Consider the following 21,237-nt stretch of genomic DNA (forward strand, 5'->3'; position numbering starts at 1 on the left):
CACCCCCCCCCCCCCCCCCTTTTTTTTTTTTCATCTTCAGGCACTTCTTGTTCAAGACGTCGTCAGGGACCACTCCTCTCTTCAGTAGCTCCTCCCCCGGTTACCCTCTGACCTCGGGAACGGTGTATTCTCCGCCCCCTCGCCTGCTACCCAGAAACACCTTCTCCCGCTCAGCCTTCAAGCTAAAGAAGCCGTCCAAGTACTGCAGCTGGAAATGTGCCGCGGTGACAGCCATCGCAGCTGCTGCCCTGCTGGCCATCCTACTGTCCTATTTCATCGGTAAGTGAACACACACCAAGTATCATTCGTGGAGAGGATTAATTACATTTAATGTGTTTTAATTAGAGGGATTATGCTGAAGAATTCAGCAGTATACATGGCCAGGAAAATGTTGGTATGCGAGTGATTAGGACAGATGAATTGACACATACAGAGACACAAGCACACCAGAATTACCTCTGAATAAACATGCGCTTAGTAACATATAAAATCTTATATTCTGCACTGATCCACAATACATGAACTTTGCACTCATTTGTATTCATCCCACACAGGGGCGAAAAAGTGTCAAGCTAACAGCCCATTATGAACACAAAGCAGATTCTTGAGGCGTGAGCTTTGTCACTTAGGCCTTGTGCTGCACTGTCAAAATCAGACTCAGCAGGAGCCTTGGCCTCCACTCAGCTTCGGTAAACAGCCAGTCAAAGAGACAGGAAGGCACATAAACCGCAGCATAGTGGGGCTGTTTCCGTGAGCAGGTATCCGTCAAGGTAGGAATCCTAACACGCCCAGCAGGGAAGAGGATGTTTTTCACTGATCTGAAGCCAACGAACAGTAGTGACACTCAAAGGAATGGCAGATACTCTGAGGAGAGCACTTATTGAGCAGCTCACGAAGAGTTTCTGATGGCTGTCTACTGGTGGATGTGTGAAAAGAGAGAGAGCGAGAGAGCATTGTTCAGAGCAGGTGGGGGTGTGTGTGTGTGGGTGTTGATTTTTTCTTTTATTCTTGGCCTCATTCACTGGACAAGAGAACACAGACCTCCTGTGTCAGTGTGTGTGTCAGAGAGAGACAGGAGAGAAAATAGAAAGTATATGTACTGTGTGTGTGTGCGTGTACGTGTGTTTCTTTTTCACTGTGTGCATGTATGAAGGTGTGTGCGCGCAAGGGGGCAGATGTGTCACCGAGCCCTTGATTGGCCTCCTACCCCAGAGGCCAGAGTCAACAGATGGGGGGATCTTAGGAAATAGTGGCATCAGCAGAAAGAACATCCCCCTCATCCCCTCTACATAAATTATTAATATAATTTTACATTATTTATATATATATATATATACGTCCACAGTATGTGTGTGTGGACTTAATGCACCTCAGCTTGCTCGTCTGCATGTGTCCAAATTGCACATGTGCACTTGCGTCCGTATTTGTGTGCGGTCCCCCTCAGAGTGCCCTTGAGAGTGGTGTGTCCTCCAGAGCGGATCAAGGCCCCTTGCCTGGGGGCAAAGAGACGGATCCATCCTCTCCTGAGCTTTACACGGTCACACTGCGCTGGACAGCCACATATGGAGCTATGAAACCCGGAGCAGGGAGTGGAAAAGGAAGGCCACAACTACCACTAAGTTCACAGCACCTCGAGGGCAGGGACGTAGCGGAGCATAGAACCAAAGCCTCAGTTTATCCATCCTTTTATTTAATTAGCTGCATAGAGCTTATACTTAGGGCTTCAGTGACACAAATATTTGTTTTCATCATAACATAAAATTGTTATTAATATTAAGCTGATGAAAGTTAAGTAAGGATCTAATTAGGAAAAGAAATTGGTCTCTTTTGCTGCCTTATTCACATTTGTAATATTACATCAGTGTTAGTGTGACGTCTGGGTACTTGCCAGATACATACCACTTGTTAACAATAGTGGCTGTCTGTCTCAATAATTGGTAGCATTGGCTTGTTTGCCATATTAAGTAATTAGTTTATATAACACAAAAAAGACTGGTCTGCTACTCCAGATACACTGCATGATGTCGCACAGGAATCAGTGAAATCCAGTGAGAGGGTTGTTTATACATTTTCCTTTAAGCTCCACTTTCTCTACATTCACTGTTTTATAATTTGCCAAACAGCAGTGCTTTACCAGCAAACTTAATTGTCCAGCTGGCTATAATTCGGTAAGCTGAACAAGGCTGAAATGATACTTTATTGTTATTATTGCTTCTGCTAACTGGAGGGACCCATTTCATCTGCTGTGAGGAAACGTTTTGCTCTGGTGCTTTGTCTGTGCTGAACAGAGCTGTATCAGTGCCACCAAGCCTGAAACCCTTGTGTTTACCTAGGTTTTTTGTAGCATTAATCGTGCAGTGAGTTTCAGTCGGAAGAGTTCACTGCTCATAAGGGGGATTTTGTAGTACCTTGTTTGTGTGTTATGTGTGTGTGTGAAAGAGCCCTGCGTTCACTGGGGGGATTGTGCAGAGCACCCAGAGCCATGCAGCGTGAAGAGGGCCCCTCTGAGGCGTCCGCCCAGGAGCCCACTCATAAATTACACCAGGACACATGTGCCCAAGCAGCACTTTTTCTTTGTGTGTGTGTGTGTGTGTGTGTGTGTGTGTGTGTGTGTGTGTGTGTGTGTGTGTGTGTGTGTGTGCTTGAGTACTTCTTCCCTGAAGTTGTGTGGAAGTACAATGTGTGTGTCTGATTGTGTGGCTTTGAGGGCGTGCTGGCCTTCAAATGGTTTTCTTTTTTCCATCTCATTTTTCAAAACCATAAATATAGCTTCAGAAACTGTTGTACAATCTTCCAGAAACAAACACACATATACACACACACTCAGAACCTTTTAGAGAGGCTGCACTCAGCATGCTTCAGGAGCGTGGTAGACAATGTTGCTTTGAAGCGATGTTCACTGTGTCCTACTGTTAGAGTGGAGCCATAAGAATGAGATAAACACACGCACACAGATACACAAAATGGGACAAAAAAAAAAAACCATGTGCATGCATCTGTTCGACTGTGCATTTCCGTACCAACAGTGGGACGCAAAAGTCTGACACCACCCTCCTAATGAGTAGGTGGTGTCAGACACTTGGACTACACTGTTTATGTGTGTTTGTACGAGTTAGAGAGAGTTTATTTGTATGTGAGGACAGAGAGCATTTTTTTGGTTAAGCGTTTAGCTCCCAGCTCCAGCAGAGTATGGCCTCCTCTTAACGTGTGAAGGAATGACTGAACGGATGGAGGGAGGAGGATAAACGAGAGAGCTTGTTCTTCATTCCCCGGGCGTCTTGTTTGCTTGCTCCGCATGGAGCACCACAGCCAAAGGAGAGGTGGTTGCTAGGATACAGGTGAGCGGTTGGCATACAGGAGGGGAGACAGGTCCGTCATTGTGAACAGCAACCTGGAGAGAGCGAGATAGAGGAAGGCAGAGAGAGAGGGGGAAAAAAAAGAAAGGGTTGGAATAGAGTTGGAGCACAGGGGGCAGAGGGGAAAAAGGGAGATGCGTCACTGTCAGCATGTAGCCCAAACATACAGGGGAGAGGGAAAGGAGGATAGATGACTGGACAGACGCAGGAGGGGAAGGCTGAGGCTGATATGTCACTGTCGGTGCCGTAAGGGATGAGAGCTTGAAATTGGGGGGGGGGGGGTAAACAGGAGAGGAGCGAGGTCTGCTGTCTGCTCTGCCGAGAAGAAAGGGGAGATGACAGGGAGGAGGAGCAGGAGTGACAAGACAGCCAGGTGTGGAGAGGAGAAACTGAGGGGAGGCAGAGAGAGGAGAGATGAAGGAGAGCGTGGCCTCCTGAGGTTCTGTCACCTGGAATATCTGTGGGACTAATGTCTCCTAATTGATCACAGCGAGCAGAGAACAGAGGGAGTGTGACAGAGAGAAGTGAGGACAGGCAGAGACTGTGGAGGACAAGAACAGGGGGATGATGACAAAAGAAGTTAGAGAGGATAAAACGAGAAGAAGTATGTGATGAAAATATACAGGGAGAGAGAAAACAGACACAGAAAGAGATGCATTGTGGTTGGAAACAGGGGGATACATAGATGAAAGATTGAGGACATGTCAGACTACTCGTGTCCAGGTGGACCGTTTTCGCACACACACACACATACGTGCACAGTCTCACACACACACAAACACACAGACACATATGTGCGCAGTCTCACACACACACACACGCACACACAGGTGTGCCCTTCACTGTGATGAGCAAACTTGCTAGCGGGCGCTTGTGTCACCTTTGCAGGGGTGTTTCGTGTGAATGTGTGCGCGTGCAGGATGGCTGGATTTGTCGGGCACAGTGGCATACTCCACATGGTGGTGTCAACCCTGATGAATGAGAGCACACACGCGCACTCACATGCACGCACACATACATATACAATGTATTTTTAGTCTTACTCTCGGCTCCCCCGTCTGTTGATTAAACAGACCCACACACACTCTCTCTCTCTCTCTCACACACACACACACACACACACACACACACACACACACACACACACACACTGTCATCGAGTGTGACCTTCATGCCTCCAAGCCGACCACTTTCCATCCATCATTGCTGTCTCACTGTTCCAGACTGATCACAATCGCTTACTGCCCATTCTTCTCAGTTATAAGTGTCTCACTTGAGTGCATTCATATCACTGTCCCCTTACATAATAACATGTTAATGATTTTCACTGAGAAAAGATATATGGTTTAAATATTCTGGGTTATATTCTAATCAAAGTGGTTTGCATTTTCTTCAAAATCTGGAATATTTCTGTCATTCATCAGATTGCGGGGAGATGCTGCTGCACTGCCAGAGTCATCATGGAAAAGCCGGCTGCAGAAATGGTGGCAATTCAGGACAATACGATGTGTACAGTTCGCTCTTTTTGTTTTTAACAGATCTTTACTCCCTTTTATACCAGATTATTTTCAAACGTGACCGTTAATATAATGCACACACAGAAATTAAATCATATGAAAGAAAGGGTTGAATTCCCGTCAGCACTGAATTTACAAAGTTTCAGTCATGGACCGTTGTCGGGAATTAAATCTAAAATGCAAAAAGCCACAGGCTGTAACAACCAATCAAGAACGATAGCCAAATGTCAAACATCTGAGCCAACTACTACATCACATTGATAGAAAAAAAAACAACATTCTTTTTAAAGCGCTGGAGAACTTTAACACAATTTTCCCACAGATTTTATGCAAACATGACTCCAAATTTTTTGTTTCCTGCTGCAAAAGACACCAGTAATCACAGTCTTCTTGTGACAGTGGCAGAGTTCCCCAGCACACACACACTGACCAGACTGAACACACACACACACACACACATTCAACTTCTTTTAAACTTGATTTTGTTTGCCCGGCTCTCTTTGGCGCACAAACTCCATTTCACTTTTCCTCTCGGCATTTTCTCATGGCTCGCTGTGGCCGCCATTCACTGTGTGCTTTGTGTGTCAGTCCCACTCGGTCCAGCACGCTACTGCAATAAAAAAAAGGGAAGAAACTCATTAACAGGCTGCAGCTGATCAATCACCTCACCTGGCACTGCTCTCATCAGCCCTCTCCATGTCCCTCTCTCTCCTGCAGCTGCGTGCCGACCATGCCCATCTCCACTGACCATTTTAAGCAAAGTAATGTCCACTCGCACAGGTCAGCACAGGTTATGTGTCTGTCATTTGCAAGCAGTTCCATTATGGGATTGTTTCATTTGAGCAGTTTTTTGAGGTGAAACTTTATTATTTCACCTGAAAAAGAAAGATTTTAGACAAAAATTGAAATGATTTTTGAAATAGTTTTTGGAGCAGATATATAAAATATTTTTGAATATATAGATAATATTAATGTTTTTTTCTGGTTCTGGTTTTTCTACTTTATTAATTATCTTTCAACCTTTATTTATAGAATTTGTATATCTTGCAACCCCCTGGGGAGTCCTGATCTTGAGTTTGGGAAGTGTTATCTTAGTACATGTCTCCAGAAATAGAAAATGGAGAGAGAAACAGGGGGAAATGCAAATAAGTTGCAGATCAGGTGTCAGAGTTTTTTTTTTTTTTCATTATTGTTTTCTTTGCTTTTTTAAGGATTTGCAGATTTTTGGCCCTTTAGAATAAAGTCTACATGCAAGCCTGTATCACAGGTTGTGTGTCTGTGAGTTGAATTGTTTCATTTAATACCTGACGAGATGAAACTATTCTTTATGTCAAATTCAAGCGGCAACGTTTGGAAAAAAACAGAAGTAATTCGATTTTGAAGCAGAAATATGATTTTTGTCTTGTTTGTTATTAATCATCTCTGGACCACTCTGATTTATGTAAATGAGATGCTGATAGTGTTCCAAAAGTTGTTTTTTTTTTTGAAATATCTTTTATTAGATTTTCTCTTCCTTTTTAAAAGTAAAAGTAAAGCAGATTTTTAAAGTATAAAAAACAAAAATAGTGAGCCCTTGTCAATGTGGCCTGTCTGGTTGACTTGTGTTGGACCTGCAGGTATCACACTGTGGCTGCTTTCCAAACCCAACTCCTTGACCCCAAAGTCCCCTCACACTCTGCATGTGGCTTCCCTTCTGCTGATCCAAGGTGGAACAGCTAGAGGTCAGGATGTGTCGCTCATGCCAGTGTGTGTGTGTGTGTGTGTGTGTGTGTGTCCATATACTTTTGGTGTGTACGTGTGTGCCAGTGTGGGGAGGTGAAGACCCGGTTGGGCATATGGTGAATGCAGGAACCTGGGCATAAGGATCAGACGTGGAGCGTGTGTCCGTAGCAGCAGGGCCTGTCGTACTGATAAAGGTTAGGATCTTACCACACGCTGCCAGTCCAGGAAAAGGGCAGGGCATGGCTAGGACCAGGCACAAGGTGCTATACCATCTGCATCAGAGGGATAAATGGGTCAACTGCACTGGTCAGGTAATACAAAGCAGAGGGCACACTTGTTCAGCCAGAACATTGTGGTAACATCAGTGTTCTTCCTTTGACTTTTTGGTAGTATACCTGGAGTTTCTATATGTGCTTTGGAGGAAATATTCCATGATTTGATGTGTGCATAAATCCAAAATTTGCAGCCTCACTGACGTCATTGCTGAGCCTAGTTCATATTGCCTGTATTAGCGTGCATTGGCTCAGTCCATTCATTTATTTCCTCATTCATTTATTCATTAGTGCGGGTCTTATCTGAGCCCAATCGTTAGTCCAATTAGGCCCATGGTGCTTCACTAGTCCTGTGGAAACAGGAGATGGATGAAGGCAGAGTGAAAGAAATCGCTGTCCTCTCTTCTCCTCTCCTCTCTCTCTCTCTGTCTCTCATTTTATTTCAGTTTCTCTGTCTCTTGGCCTCCAGAACGTACTCTTTCTCCATCTTTCTTCCTCACTCATTCTCTCTCAGTCTCTGATCTGTGATAAGATAGCATAGTTCCTCATATCCTGTTTCTAATACAGATCGATGAGAGGGAAAGGACCGAGGTAGGAAGGGATGAGATGAGGCAGAGTGGGTTGATGTGGAGAAGAGAAGGTGGAGGGGGGCAGGAGTAGGAGTGGGGAGGGGGGGGTCTGAGTAGAGATATCTGAAGAGGAAATGAGGATTCAGAAAGGAGGACATCACTCAGATTCACATCTCTTTTCATTTAGCCCATCACACACATGCATGCATGCACACGCACACACGGCTGCATCAGTCTCGGGCTGTCTCAATATTTCAGTGGCACTAAGGAAGCCATTTCTGCCGTGTGATTGAGTGAGTTGCCGCTTCTCTCTGCTAGACGCTGTTTTGCAGGTAGGAGCTGTGAGCAACTCGCATAACCTTTTGTGTTGCAGTCAATTACAGTTCAGTTGCATCAGCTGGGTGAGGAGGTCCCGTCGGGGGTTGCAATGTGTGCGCCCGCGTGCATGCGTGCTTGTTGTTAATACCATGCAATTTTAAGCATGCATACGCAGATAGAAGCACACACACACACATACTCAGAGGCAGACAAATTGTCTCTCTCAGAGTATATGACCCCCAAGGGCAGCAGCCAACCGCCGCCCCCGTCCCTCTGTCTGAGACTCTAAATGATCTCAGCAAGCAGCGCCTTCAAAACTTAGCTGAGAGAGAAGGCTGCTTTATTTATAGACTACATAAGTGGATATTGTGTGGTAAATTCTAAGAAATATCCCAAATGGCCTGAATATTGAGAACCTGAGGCAGCACGCTGTTCTTTCCTCAGTCTCTCCAATATTAGCACTGCACCCCTGCGCCTCAGAGACAGGCAGAAAGGTGCGAGCGATACAGAAAGAATCAGCGAAGGTGTGTTTTTTCTCAGGTGGCTGCTTTTTTTGTGCATGTGCTGGTTTTTGAACAATAAAATGCCTACTGGCCTTCTAAATGAGGGTCTTGGTGATGGGAGGAGAAAGGTAGAAAGGCAGGGAAAAGGCTTCCTAAACCAATTAGCAGCCAGGCCAAGGATAGGGGGGCTGGTCTCAGCTACAATTACCGCCCTAATTGAGGTCAGAGTTGTTAATTTAGTGGTGAATTAGAACAGTTAATATGCATTTATCAGGATGGCCAGGGGAGACGGCAAAGAAAAGTGTGTTGCCTATGTTTCCTACGTGTTTGTGCGTGTGTGTGTGTGTGTGTGTGTGCTCACGTGCATACACTTGTGCTCTTGGTGTTATTTTAGTTGCACTGCACGCAATTACATACAAAAACATGCAAGAGGCCATTCCCTGCCTTTGGTGCAATTAGGAGCAGTGCAATTGGTTCAATGGGAGATGCAGCCATTTAAATAGGTAATGACAAGGTTGGGTTGAAACAGAAAAGGGTGAGAGTCATAGGAACAGAGAGGAGGAAAGCAAAGAGAGAGAGGGGGGGAGGGAGAGGGGAGGGGGGTTGAACAGTTGGAACATGTTCCAGAGAACAGAATGATGATGATACAATATTTTCCAGTCAGGGGATACTCAGTGCACAGTCTGCCACAAAGTCACCTTTCTCCATCTCCGCCTCGCGCTTTTTTCCGCTCATGCAGAAATCCATTTACACCCTTTAACTCTGAGATGTATAAATATTTCTCAAAACACACGCACACGTGCATTGTATTTCTGTCCGATTGCCTGTGTCATGAACCACTTACTGTCAGCGGATGAATCACAACCATCTTTTCTTACCCAACCAGTCAATGAATACAGGGCCACTCATCCCTTAAATCTTTCCCCTCCACTTACCATATCTCCCCCTTTCTCATTTCATCATGGAGGCCCTCATTCATCTCGTCCTCTCCTCTCTGCAACATCATCTGTAACCTGTTTTCCTGCCCTTTTTTTTAATCCCCCAAGGATTTTACATGTTCTTTAATATTCTCTCAGTTCTCGCCGTCCTCCAGTATTCTCTCTGTTCCTCTCCTCTGCCAAAGTTCGGCATGATTTCTCCGAGAGCTCCTGGCCACATTGCCCTCTCTCCGAGCCTGGCCACCACCTCCTCCTTTTCATCTCCCCTGTCCCCATGTCCATCAGTCCGTCCTTCCTTCCTGTTTTTTTGTTGTTGTTTTTTTTTTGTTTTTTTTTCACAAGATCACGTGTATCGCCTCTGTTTCAGATGCTGTCTTTTGCAGATGATACTGGCAAGCACTTTGCCTCTCTGAATTATGCATCGAGATTACATAAAAACCTCATGAAGCATCTGATCTATTTTTAATCCAACTCGTTTGCTTGTTAAACCTGCTTCTCTGTGATCTTTCCTTGTGTGCGAACATTTGTAGTTTTGTGTGTGTGTGTGTGTGTGTGTGTGTGTGTGTCTGTGTGTGTGTGTGTGTCTGAAAACATAACACAAGACAGACAGACTATCTCTTTTTCTCCCCTTGTCTGTCAGTTGAATTCAATTCAGATAGGCTTCATTGGCATAGCATTTAGTAAAGCTTTCCAATGCAGCTTGAAAACAGCAATTATGGCAATTATGATCCGAAAAGAAAATGCTTAAAATGATGGCAACACAAAGCTAAATACATCAATTTCAGAAGTTTCATTTTGGCTGAAATTACACCCTAACAAAGTTAGAAGTGTTGTTAATATGAGAGACGGTACTTGTAGAGAGAATGATAACAAGTGTCTCTCTTTGTCACTGTCGTTTTATTTTTTCTGTTTTGTTTTTTTCTTCGTTTTTTCCTCTCTCTCTCTCTCTCTCTCTCTCTCTCTCTCTCTCTCTCTCTCTCTCGACCTCTCCTCTCCTTGCTGCAAAGAAACCTGTTGACAAGGCATTGGCCTTTGTGCTCCTGTCGCCGAGGAGTAAGAGTGCCATCTATTGGTCACCGTTTCACAACCACCTCCAGAAAAAAAATTATAAATAAACATAAGAGGAAAGAGGAGAAGAAGAAAAAAAAAACGAATTCGGGAAAACCACACATGTGCACCAACCCCAAGTGACACACACGCACACACACTCAATGAACAGACAAACACAACAAGCTAACTATAGGGCTGTCTGATGTGTTCTTGGGGATGACCTAGATTGAGAGCGCCGTCACAATAGACTCACGATTGCTTACTGTCTCCAGCTGATTCAATAGGTAATCTTCTCATCGACTGCTTCCCGTGATACCATCTTACGCGTGTGCGTGCGCCTGCGTGTGTGCGCACAGATGCATGTCTGCGTTATCTGCGAGGAAGGACAGGCAGAGATAAGAAGTGAGGACGGAAGAAAAGAAGGGGAATTAAAAGGGGAAAAAAGAGGGAGAGGGATGAAGGTCAGCGCGACGAGAGAAGAGAGGGCAAGAGGTGGATATACGGGGGGGGGGCACTGTAGTCTCTCTTTTCACTTTCTCTCTCTCTCACTCCCTCTATCTTGTTGTCTATTACCCACCCCACCCCACCATGAAAAATAAAAAAGAGCTGACAGCGGAGGCCGGGTAGCAGCGGAGGTGTCAGCGCTTTCCTTTGACCAGCAGTGGAGGTTGGGAAGGGGGGGGGGGCATAAAAAGGAAGAAACAAAGAAACGGAGAAAACGGGAGAGAGATGAGTGAGAATGAGTCTGCCCCGGCAGCAAATCCTAAAGCCGCATCCCCTTCTCCTGCAACTTTTTCACTCATCCCTGTGTGTGCAAACGCTGGCCAAGTGGAGATAGAATTTGACGAGAGGGAAATTGATTCCCAGGCTTCGGATGCAGGTGTTATCGGCTCATGCGGTGGGGATAAGGCCAACGCTGAGAGGCATGCAATAACACCTACATAATGCATGTGTATTCTCAAAGCTCACATCACTGTGCTCATGTATACATGCAATAATGCAGGTGCGGTATGCTTTTTTTTTTTTTTTTTTTTTTTTTTTTGGGGGGGGGCGTTTGACAGCAGGCTGAGGAGGGGAGAGACACAGCGAAAGTAAAGAGCTGACAACGTGAGAGTACAGCGAACACATTCAAGCAGTCTTATACCACCAGCACACAATAACACAACAGAGGACAAAAGAAGAGGAGAAGGGAAAGTCATAGAGCGATCTCTTCAGAGAGCAATCTGTCACTTGTTCTCTGTGAGGTGGTGTTAAGGCTTCCAAATAAAAGCTGGAGGTGCTGTCAGGTTGAAAGAAGGCTCTGAGAAGTTGAGGTAAAGAAAAGGAAAGTTTTTTGTTTATTTTTTTTTCTTTATGGTTTTTAATTGTCTGTTTTGTAATACGTGCCTCCGTTTCTGTGCTGTAGGTTACCTGCCACTTTGTTAATAGTGTGTTTGACTGATGAGACAAGTATAAAGTGTAAAAGCAGCTCTGGATAAAAAGCTGCACTAGTTGCTGTATAAATGACAGATCAGGCTTAGAGGGTTGGCTTCCTGTATTTCTTTGGCTTGATGAGCTTTCAAGTGTGTGTTTTTTTTTTTTTTTTTTTCCTTTTTTTTTTTTTTTTTTTTTTTTTCCTTTTTTTTTTTCTTTTTGTTTCTATCCCGGACCTTCAGTCAATCCGCCATTCAAGCCGTATGTCCTCTCACACTCTCGCTATCTCTCTGTGCCTTTTGTGTGCAGCGATCAACCTGCTGGGTTTGACATGGCAGCTGAAGCCGTCCGACGGCCCGGTGTTAAACAACGGACTGGGAGCTGGCTTGCCTGTCAACAGTGATGTGGCCACGCTGCCCTCTGGAGGCAGAGGTATGAACTACAGCACTGACACGCGCACACACCCCACATTGAGATCGTTAAATATTGTCTGTGTAGCAAAAGCCTGATCTGGCTTATTTCTCAGTGCCATGGAGCCAGATTGTCATCCAAAAACTTTCCAAAAAATTTATAGCAAGCCAAACACTCACACTGAATACCCTCCTGATGCTGTAAACATTCACCAGCATGCCAAATTGTGTTTTAATCCACAGCAGAAAATAGTCCCCAACAAATGCACTATTTACTCCTAGAATAGAGCTACATATTTTTGACCGTGCTTTAAAGATTTATGTCTTCAGTTGGAACAGACTGGCTTGGGCCTCAGTGCCACAGACAGGAAAGTAAGAAAGTATTGAATGATGGACTAACACATTAGTGCAAGAAAAAAAAAAAAAAGAAAAGAAAAAAGGGCAAATAGTGTGAGCCTCATCCTTAAAGGTCTTTAAATGCTCTCTCTGCTGTGCAACATCCTAACCCAGTCCAACAGAGTTTTTGCACCCAAACACACTCACTCCCGACTGAAATATTTCCATAATTCATGACGCAGTACTAGCTGTGCTATCAGTATGTGCTGTTTAACCACTCCGGCGAGTTGTGTCAAGCTAGGTTTATCGTCTCAGTCAGCAGCAAAGGTAAAACACCAACTGCACAACTCCCCTCCTCCCTTCTCTCTTTTAAGGCCCCCATGCGGTTTTCTATCTATTCTTCTTTCGCTCGCTCGATCTCGCAGTGCAACACACACACAGCACGTACTAAAGTTACATGTGGGCTGCTGCTTTGTGTCTGTATTAATGAGAGGACTGTTATATTGTGTTCCCCAGCCGTCTAGGCCAGATGCTGCCGTTGTTCTTCTCATTGTTTCTTTTATTTCTTCGCTATTCTGCGCACACACACACACACACTCACTCAGACTCTTTTTTTTTTTTTTTTTTGTCTGGGCCCCAACGCGCTGCTGTTAGATGACTGACCTGATTGCGGGATGCTGTGTTTTTCTGCGTACATGCCTGTCTGCCCTGCAGTTCTATCAGCTCTCTCTCACTTTAGCCCAGACAACACGGTCCACAGTCTTGCAGGCTTTGATATAAAGGCATCATTTAGCATGCCACCGTCACATGTAACAACACTCATTTCAATATAAACCGTGGGCGCACAGTTTGCAGAGCTAATGGTCCTCGTCCTCCACAATTCAATGGCCATGAATTTTATTGCAGATTATTTCCAGTAAACTGTGATGATTAACTATTGACTCTGACAATCAATGCCCATAATCACAGATTATGCAGTTTCTTTTCCCCTCGCTCCAGGCCCGTGGGCAGGCCGGAACAGCAGTATAGACACAGGCAACATTGAGGTTGGGAGGCGGGCGACCCAGGAAGTCCCTCCAGGAGTGTTTTGGAGGTCCCTGCTCCACCTCAGCCAACCCCAGTTCCTCAAGTTCAACATCTCTCTGGGCAAGGACGCCCTGTTTGGAGTGTACATTCGCAAGGGCCTGCCTCCGTCACACGCACAGGTAAAATGTGGCAAGCACGAGCAAGTCTAGATTCTACATCTTCGGGGCAATGGACTAATCGCCGAATTATCATGTTAATCATTAGGAACTCTCTATCTTCATATTGATCAGCTAAAATGGTGAACACATTTGGAAAAAAAAGTGCCTGTGTCATGGGACATCTTAAAATTCATTTGTGATTCATTGTAATAGTTGTGTGAAAAAACTAATTTTTACCCTAAGATTTACCCTTAATTAAATTTCACAGTAATGTAGTTTTTACTGCTTCTTATTAATTAGAAACTACTCAATTAACAGCAGATTTGATTTGTAGAATGGGATAATTGCATCCAGATAACTGTTTCACTGCCTGACCTGAGCGGGTGAGGGAGCATGAAGCTCAGGCTACAGCGCTGGAGTAAAAACACTTTCCATAATGTTTCCACGCACCCAAAGAGAATGACACCCCTCAAGGATCCCTCTGTTGCATTCTTTGCTTCCCTGCCGATTTCCAGCCACACTTACTTCCCTTCATCTTTTAATCTTCCTGCATACACCACCATGGGTCATTTTTCACAGTCTGAAAAAAATGCCACCGCAGCACTTTGCCGATGAATCATAGATTTCATACTCGCATTCTCACTTCCATTCAACTTCCTCTCACTCTTTCCCCTGCAGTATGACTACATGGAGCGCCTGGACGGGAAGGAGAAGTGGAGCGTGGTGGAGTCTCCGCGGGAGAGGAGGAGCATCCAAACCGTGGTCCTCAATGAGGCAGTGTTTGTCCAGTACCTGGACGCCGGCGCCTGGCACCTGGCCTTCTACAACGACGGCCGGGAGAGAGAGACGGTTTCATTCAGCACCAACATCATGGGTGAGACGCAGTCAGAAGTTGTGGGTGTGGGTGAATAGACACCCATTTACTATTGCACTCCTATAACACTGTTGGACACACAGTTTAAGAACCCACAGTGCAACTTTTTTCACATGCAATGCAGCACTCCCCAAGACCTGTAAACACACTTTAATGCACAAGTTCCCTTTTAAGAGGAACATAATGGTATTTACATTGAAAGTTTTTCCACCAACTTGACAAAGACTTTACACATACACAGGGTGCAAAAGCTCGACAGCAGCATGTGCACAATGTTGCCACTAGCAACACGACTACAGCAACATTGTCAAGTAGGCAGGGCCACTTAGTGAGTTCCAAAATCTGTGTTTGCCAAAATGTAGTAGGCCAAATGGATAGAGTGCATTCAAAAACAAAACACAGCTTATTATATCAGAGAGTTTAGAATCACTTTCATGGTGTAAATGCACGTGTGAAGAGGATAAATCAGCCACTTAACCGTCACTGCGCCAGATCTAAAACCAGAACATATCCAAATAAAACACTGCAGCAACCCTGAAAACTGGATGTTTTTAGGACCTGGAACAGCGCCCCAAATAATTTCAATTGTGTTGGAGGCAGAAGTGTGAGAACAAGGGGGATGGATAGAAAGAGTCAAGCAGATTGAAAGAATCCTTCAATGTCAATATCTGGCGGTAAAGCTTTCAGCAGTAGGAGTAGCAGAGAGAAGGAGAGGCAGAGGCGGCAAGGGCAGAATTAGAGTGAGTAGTGAGAGGGGAAGCCGGAGGAAAGACATAATGGTTGGGGGCAAAGCCAGAATGGAGTGAAGTGGAGTAAAGGACGAGAGGAGGAGGAGCTGAAGAGGGGAGTGAAAGAGAGGGGTGGTATTAGAGTAAGAGGGGCTGAGATTTTGGGGGGAAATGGCTGAGGGCAGAGAAAGAGGGAGGAAGTGTTAGAGAGGAAGGCAGTGCGGATAAGCTGAGTAATGATTTGAAGAAGAATGGATGCTGGAAAAAATGTGAGGAAGGGAGGAAGGGATGGATAAAAGTCCAAAATGCCTCCTCGCCATTAGCATCGACCCTGTTTCTTCCCACCAAACTGTTCTCGGTTTATAAGTGGGTTAAGAGGCACTAAAAGGTGCATAGAGCACTGAAGTCATGCAAGCAGAAACTACACTCCAGCTAAAATCTGCCGAGTTGCGCCAAACAACCACACCTGGATGAAGTATTAATGACCTTGGCGGGACTGGAGTCAGGAGTAAACAAGCAAAACAGAGAGGAGCAGAAAGGTTTGAGGATGTTGGTGTAAAGCAGGGGAATACTCTTGTTTTCTGATACAGTGTGCAGAGAGAAATGGTGGAGTGGCAATGGATACCGTCTCAAGGATCGGCTGATTCAAAATGCATTCTCCCCGCACTATGAAAAATGCACTGAAAAAGGAATGCATGGAATGGTGGAGGAGGGCTTTGGCTTTTGATGTCTGCGTAAGACTCGGAGCGCCTCGACTCGATTTTTAGTATTTTAAAGAATGAATGGTGCCAATGATTTAATCGAACGCTTTGATGCCTGCCGTCAAACTCTCTCACCCGTTCCCCTCTCTCTCTCTCTCTCTCTCTATCCCTCTCCCTCTACCTCTCCCTCTCCGTCTCACTCTGTCTTCTTCACAGATTCAGTGCAAGAGTGCCCGCGCAATTGCCATGGCAACGGAGAGTGTAATTCTGGTGTGTGCCACTGCTTCCCAGGATTCCACGGCATGGACTGCTCCAAAGGTATTAGCTCCTTACAAATGTGCTTTTTCCCTTTAGAAAGATCCTGTTGTTTCCACCGTTTAATCACACGAGCAGGTACGTTCCAGCTCCACACAGAGAGCGGAGAGGATTAAGAGAAGTAAAGATGGCGCGTGGCCCTAGGTGAAGCCGAGACAAGATGACTGATGATGAATGGCAGCTCCCCAAGCTAACGCCTCCCTGGCTCTGTGCTCACCTGGGATAGACAGCTTTGATGAATAGTTTAGTTACCTCTGCCTGTAATTACTCTTCATGTCATCGCCACTCTCCAGCCCCTTAACCACTCTATTCACCCTGCTGCACGGTGAAGTGTTGCTTGGGTTAGGCAGGTGTGTATGTGTGTGTGTGTGTGTGGGTGGGGGCCACGGCTTTTCACTGCTTTGATTTTACCTTAAAAAAAAAAAAAGAAAGAAAGAAAAAAAGGCTGTTAATTGTTGTTTTTCATGCGCAGGGTTTAATCTCTCCCCACCTCTTCCTCATTTTCTTTCGTTCCTCCAGCGGCTTGCCCGGTGCTGTGCAGCGGCAACGGCCAATACGACAAGGGCTCCTGTGTGTGTTACAGCGGCTGGAAGGGGCCCGAGTGCGATGTCCCCATCACGCAGTGCATTGACCCTCTTTGCAGCGGCCACGGCACCTGCACCGACGGCAACTGCGTGTGCTCCATCGGCTACAAAGGGCAAAACTGTGCAGAGGGTGAGAGCAGAAGAGTTAATGGTGTGGTGATCCTCAAGGGTGTACGATGTTTTTTTGTTGCATCAGTTTTCCTCTGCCTGTACATGTGGGTTTCCACATGCCTGAGTGATTATTTGGAAAGAAACATGAATGTTTGCAGTACAACAAACACATCACACACACACACACACACTCACACACTCCCATCTAACCCGAGTTAGACAGCTCATCATAGCATAATCTAACCCTGAGTGAGTGTCTGTCGTTTCCTCCATATATACAGATGAAGTATGATGCCGCAGCCAAACACATCAGAGATTTTATTAAGGGATGAAATCGCTTCTATTGATCCTTGTTAAGAAGGATCAGCACGCCACATTCTCACTAGTCAGAAAGATAGAAAGCAAGAGAGGAAAAGAGAGAGAGGGAGGAGGGGTCAGGGCAGCAGTGAGAGGTGAATATGTATGAAGAAAGAGACAGAGATGAGACATGAAAACCGTGCAGCATGCCAGGGGTGAGGAAAGAGAGAGAGGGAAAAAAGGAGTAGAGTGACAGAAAGATGTCAAGACACAGGGATGGAGAACAAGGTCAGCATTTTCTCTCCTGCTTTTCATTTTCTTTTCTCTCCATCTCCCTCTCATCCAATTTTTTTCCCCCTTCTCCTCTGGTCTCAAATCTGATATTCATCACAGTAGAGTCCCTCAAACAATTTACCTGGAGTGCCGGCGACATGAAAATCAATAACGGTGATCTGCCGTTTCTGCCAGGCAAACAGAAATGGAGGGCCGAGGTGTTGTGCGAGCGCGTGCTTTTATGAATGTGTGTGTCTGAAAAAGGTGCGGCAGGGTCAATCATGCCTGAGGAGGGGGTGGGGGGGGGTGTCAGACAAAGAGGACAAGGGGAGAGAGAGGGAGAGAGAGAGAGAGAGAGAGAGAGAGAGAATGGAGCGACCAGGACAGAGCAATGAGAAGAGGCCAGAGGAGGGGTGGGTGGGCGCTTTGCCGGGAGGAGGTAATTTGTCAAATTGGTTTTCACTCACTGCTCGGACTCAGAGCTGCCTGTCAACCTAGCAGACTGACAGTGTCAGATCCTCCCCCATGTATTAGCACATACGCACAAATGCATACACACACTCACGCACGCACGCAGGCAGACAGACGCTCACACCGAATAATGTGTCAGCGAGGCTTGCGCCTCTTTCAGAGTGGAACACATTTGCTGCTCTGCCCCAATTATAGACTCAGCTATTCATTATTGTGTGCTTTAATTGCCTTAGTAATATGTCTGGTAATATTTTCTTTTATTTCATTATCGTTTTGTGTACAAAGAATTAAAAATATGTCCTCTGTCACATCTCTTTCCTCATAAAAAACAACTCATAATATTTAATTTGTTTCTAACCTCAGCTGTTGTGCTCGTCTTTGCTCATTTTGTTTTTCTCTCTGGTGTTTTCTTTGCACATTGGTGTACTTCTGGTTTAATGCAGTGGATTGCCTGGATCCGACATGTTCCAACAATGGCATCTGCGTGAATGGGGAGTGCCACTGTAAGCCAGGCTGGGGAGGGCTCCACTGCGAGTTGCCCAGGGCCCAGTGCCCAGACCAGTGCCACGGCCACGGGGCCTTCATACCAGACACTGGGCTGTGCAGCTGTGACCCCAACTGGATGGGACCCGACTGCTCCATGGGTGAGTGCGACTTCATAGCTGCTGGTTCCCCTGCAAGAGTGAAACCATTGGGGTAAAAATGGGTGTTTTGGGTGTCATCATAAGGAGAATAGGGCTGGTACTGACTGCCCACTGTCCAAACATATTTTGTGGTCCCCATGGACACATAGCTAATTAGTTTACCATTTTATTTCAGACTGCTTTGGTTTTCAAACTGGGCTTGGATGAAATCTATAAAACCGCAAACTTGCTCAGAAAGAGGAAACAGCAACTGTTGTATCATCTAAGCCAAATTGGAACAAGCAGGAATAAAATGTGGCAAGTTTTTTACTGTCAAGACTTTAAAATTATCTCTCTCAGTAACTGTCAGTGGCAGTATGGTTATGACAGCTTTTTGTGATTATCAGGGTAGTGCTCAAAACCCAACATGGGCATGGCAAGGCACTTTTATTTATATGGCACATTTCATTACAATGGGGTTTACATAACGGCAACAACATGTGACATGTATAAAAGAATATAATAAATAAAATACAAGAAAATGAAGCCACAAAAACAAAAGAGGACAAAAAAATGAAGAAATATGACGAAAAACCACCCACAAAAACGCATAACAAACCTCCGCACCCAGCCCACAGACAACAAACCACAAACACAGACCCCCCCACACACACATACACAGCAACTTAACATAAACTTAAGAAAATAGGAAAAAAGTTGTCATTGTGTTTAATCTCGGGTCATTCAGCAGTTCCAGAGAGCAAGACCAAAGTGTATGCCTCCTCACCAGATCTGGACCGTATAGGTACAGTTGAAAGACCATTGCATAATGACCTGAATGGTCTAATTGGAATTGCAGTCACTGAGCATGTCAGAAATGCTCTGGGGAGCCAAACTATTACAGGCTTTATAGATTATTATTAAAATTTTGCCCTGGTAGCCCGTGAAGTGATTTTAGTATAGGAGAAATAATGAAATGCCAATTCCAGATGTTTATTTTACTCAGTGACTACATGAATGTTGGTGTTTGCATTGAGGATATTGACACTTACAGAGATGGAGACTTAATTCCATCTGTGGGGGGGTCAAGAGGAAGAGTTAGGGCACCCAGAGTCAGAGTCCCTGTGCATGAGATTCATGATTCCCAGCTGAAACCCTGGATGGAGTAAAAAAAAAAAAAAAAGATGGATATTGCTTGTTAAAGTCACTGGGTTCATGTTTAAAAGCCTGTTATAATAAAATGCTCAACTTCCACAGTCTTTTATCTCAATAAAATAAAGCCTTTAAAGTTACCACTGTAGGAGAGACAGCAACCTCAACCGTGCCAGCTTGAGACGCTTCCCATCTCGAGATCACAAACAGAGCTGCAGCGTTTATAACGAGAAAAGCAATGCTTAGCTTTAATAAAGACCACATTGTTCCACGCGGCGGGTCCCCTCAGCAAGCGTGTATCAAAACATCTATACATACTACATTCCCCAGCACACTGGGTGTCCTGAGCACATGAGCGGGACTGTCACATCTCACCACATGCACCGACGCTGGCTGCAGCATCCGAGAAGCACAAACAGTGACTGTAATGGAGGCTCAGGAAATAAACCCTTCCGTCACAAGACTACAATCACTGATTCTAATTGAAGGCGTCTCGTGGAGAATTGTATTTACTGTAATGTGCATTTGATTGTTTTTGATTGCCTTGCAGACTCGGGTGCTAGGGTTTTTCTTTTCTTTTCTTTTGCACTTGCCAGGGTAATATGACATAGTTAAACGCCGCCACATGTCATGATGTCAAACACTGATTTTATGATTTGCAAATTAAAACTGGACTAAATAGGCTTTAAAAGTGAAAGGTTTGAGACATTTAGTTGCTTATGACCATTGTTTGAGTGGCATTTCAGTGATCATAATTCAACGTGTAGTCAGGGCCTGTTTCACTGATTTTGGACCCATATTTTCCTCACTTCCTTCAGAGGTGTGTTCAGTCGACTGTGGGACCCACGGCGTGTGTATGGGCGGAGCATGTCGCTGTGAGGAGGGCTGGACCGGCGCGGGCTGTGACCAGCGTGTGTGCAACCCGCTCTGCATCAAACACGGCACCTGCAAGGACGGAAAGTGTCAGTGTCACCAGGGCTGGAACGGAGAGCACTGCACCATTGGTAAGCGCCTCTGTGTGTCTGTGTCTGTGTGTGTGTGTGTGTGTCTGTGTGTGTGTGCGTGCGCGCGAGTGTCTGGAGGTGTGCGTTTGATGTGTGTGTCTGCGTGTCAGCAAGTGGGTGTGCACAGAAACACCAGCACCAAGTCAGACTAAACTGGCAGCTCCTTCCCACTTTGTTAAAGGAATTTGGAAAAGAGAAGTGGAGGCAAAAGGGGAGACCTTGGGGAATTGAAGAGAGGGGTTGACGTAGGAGGTGGGCGAACAGGGAGGAGAGAGAGGAGCAAACTTCTTAGAAGTGGGGGTGGGACGATTACAAAAGAGCAGGATTTAACTGTTTTTAGGTTGCCTCTCAAGTGCAGACCCCAGGAATCTTAGCTTCAATGGTCTTTGAAACACCAAAGTTATGAGATGAAAGGTAAAACTCTTCACCTCGCTGTGATCAAAAACAAATATCTCCCTCACATTGTTTGTGTATGTGGTCATGCACACAGTTGTGCTAGTGTATGTTTGTGTTTGT

General features: G+C 45.3%; 1 protein-coding gene across 1 annotated transcript in view; it reads left to right on the forward strand.

The window, feature by feature from the left end:
* Positions 1 to 21,237, forward strand: part of tenm2a (teneurin transmembrane protein 2a) — an 85,980-nt gene that overhangs the window by 38,696 nt on the left and 26,047 nt on the right. The window contains exons 4-11 of the mRNA XM_087172925.1: positions 41 to 279; positions 11,968 to 12,090; positions 13,383 to 13,609; positions 14,267 to 14,462; positions 16,108 to 16,209; positions 16,726 to 16,920; positions 18,386 to 18,586; positions 20,536 to 20,721. Of these exons, the coding sequence (XP_087029051.1) occupies positions 41 to 279; positions 11,968 to 12,090; positions 13,383 to 13,609; positions 14,267 to 14,462; positions 16,108 to 16,209; positions 16,726 to 16,920; positions 18,386 to 18,586; positions 20,536 to 20,721 (1,469 nt within the window). The remainder of the gene's footprint in view (positions 1 to 40; positions 280 to 11,967; positions 12,091 to 13,382; positions 13,610 to 14,266; positions 14,463 to 16,107; positions 16,210 to 16,725; positions 16,921 to 18,385; positions 18,587 to 20,535; positions 20,722 to 21,237) is intronic.

Source organism: Seriola lalandi, unplaced genomic scaffold (assembly GCF_002814215.2).
Source record: "Seriola lalandi dorsalis isolate HSWRI2012SDOR001 ecotype SW California unplaced genomic scaffold, Sedor1 jcf7180002053903, whole genome shotgun sequence".
Classification (NCBI taxonomy): Eukaryota; Metazoa; Chordata; class Actinopteri; order Carangiformes; family Carangidae; genus Seriola; species Seriola lalandi.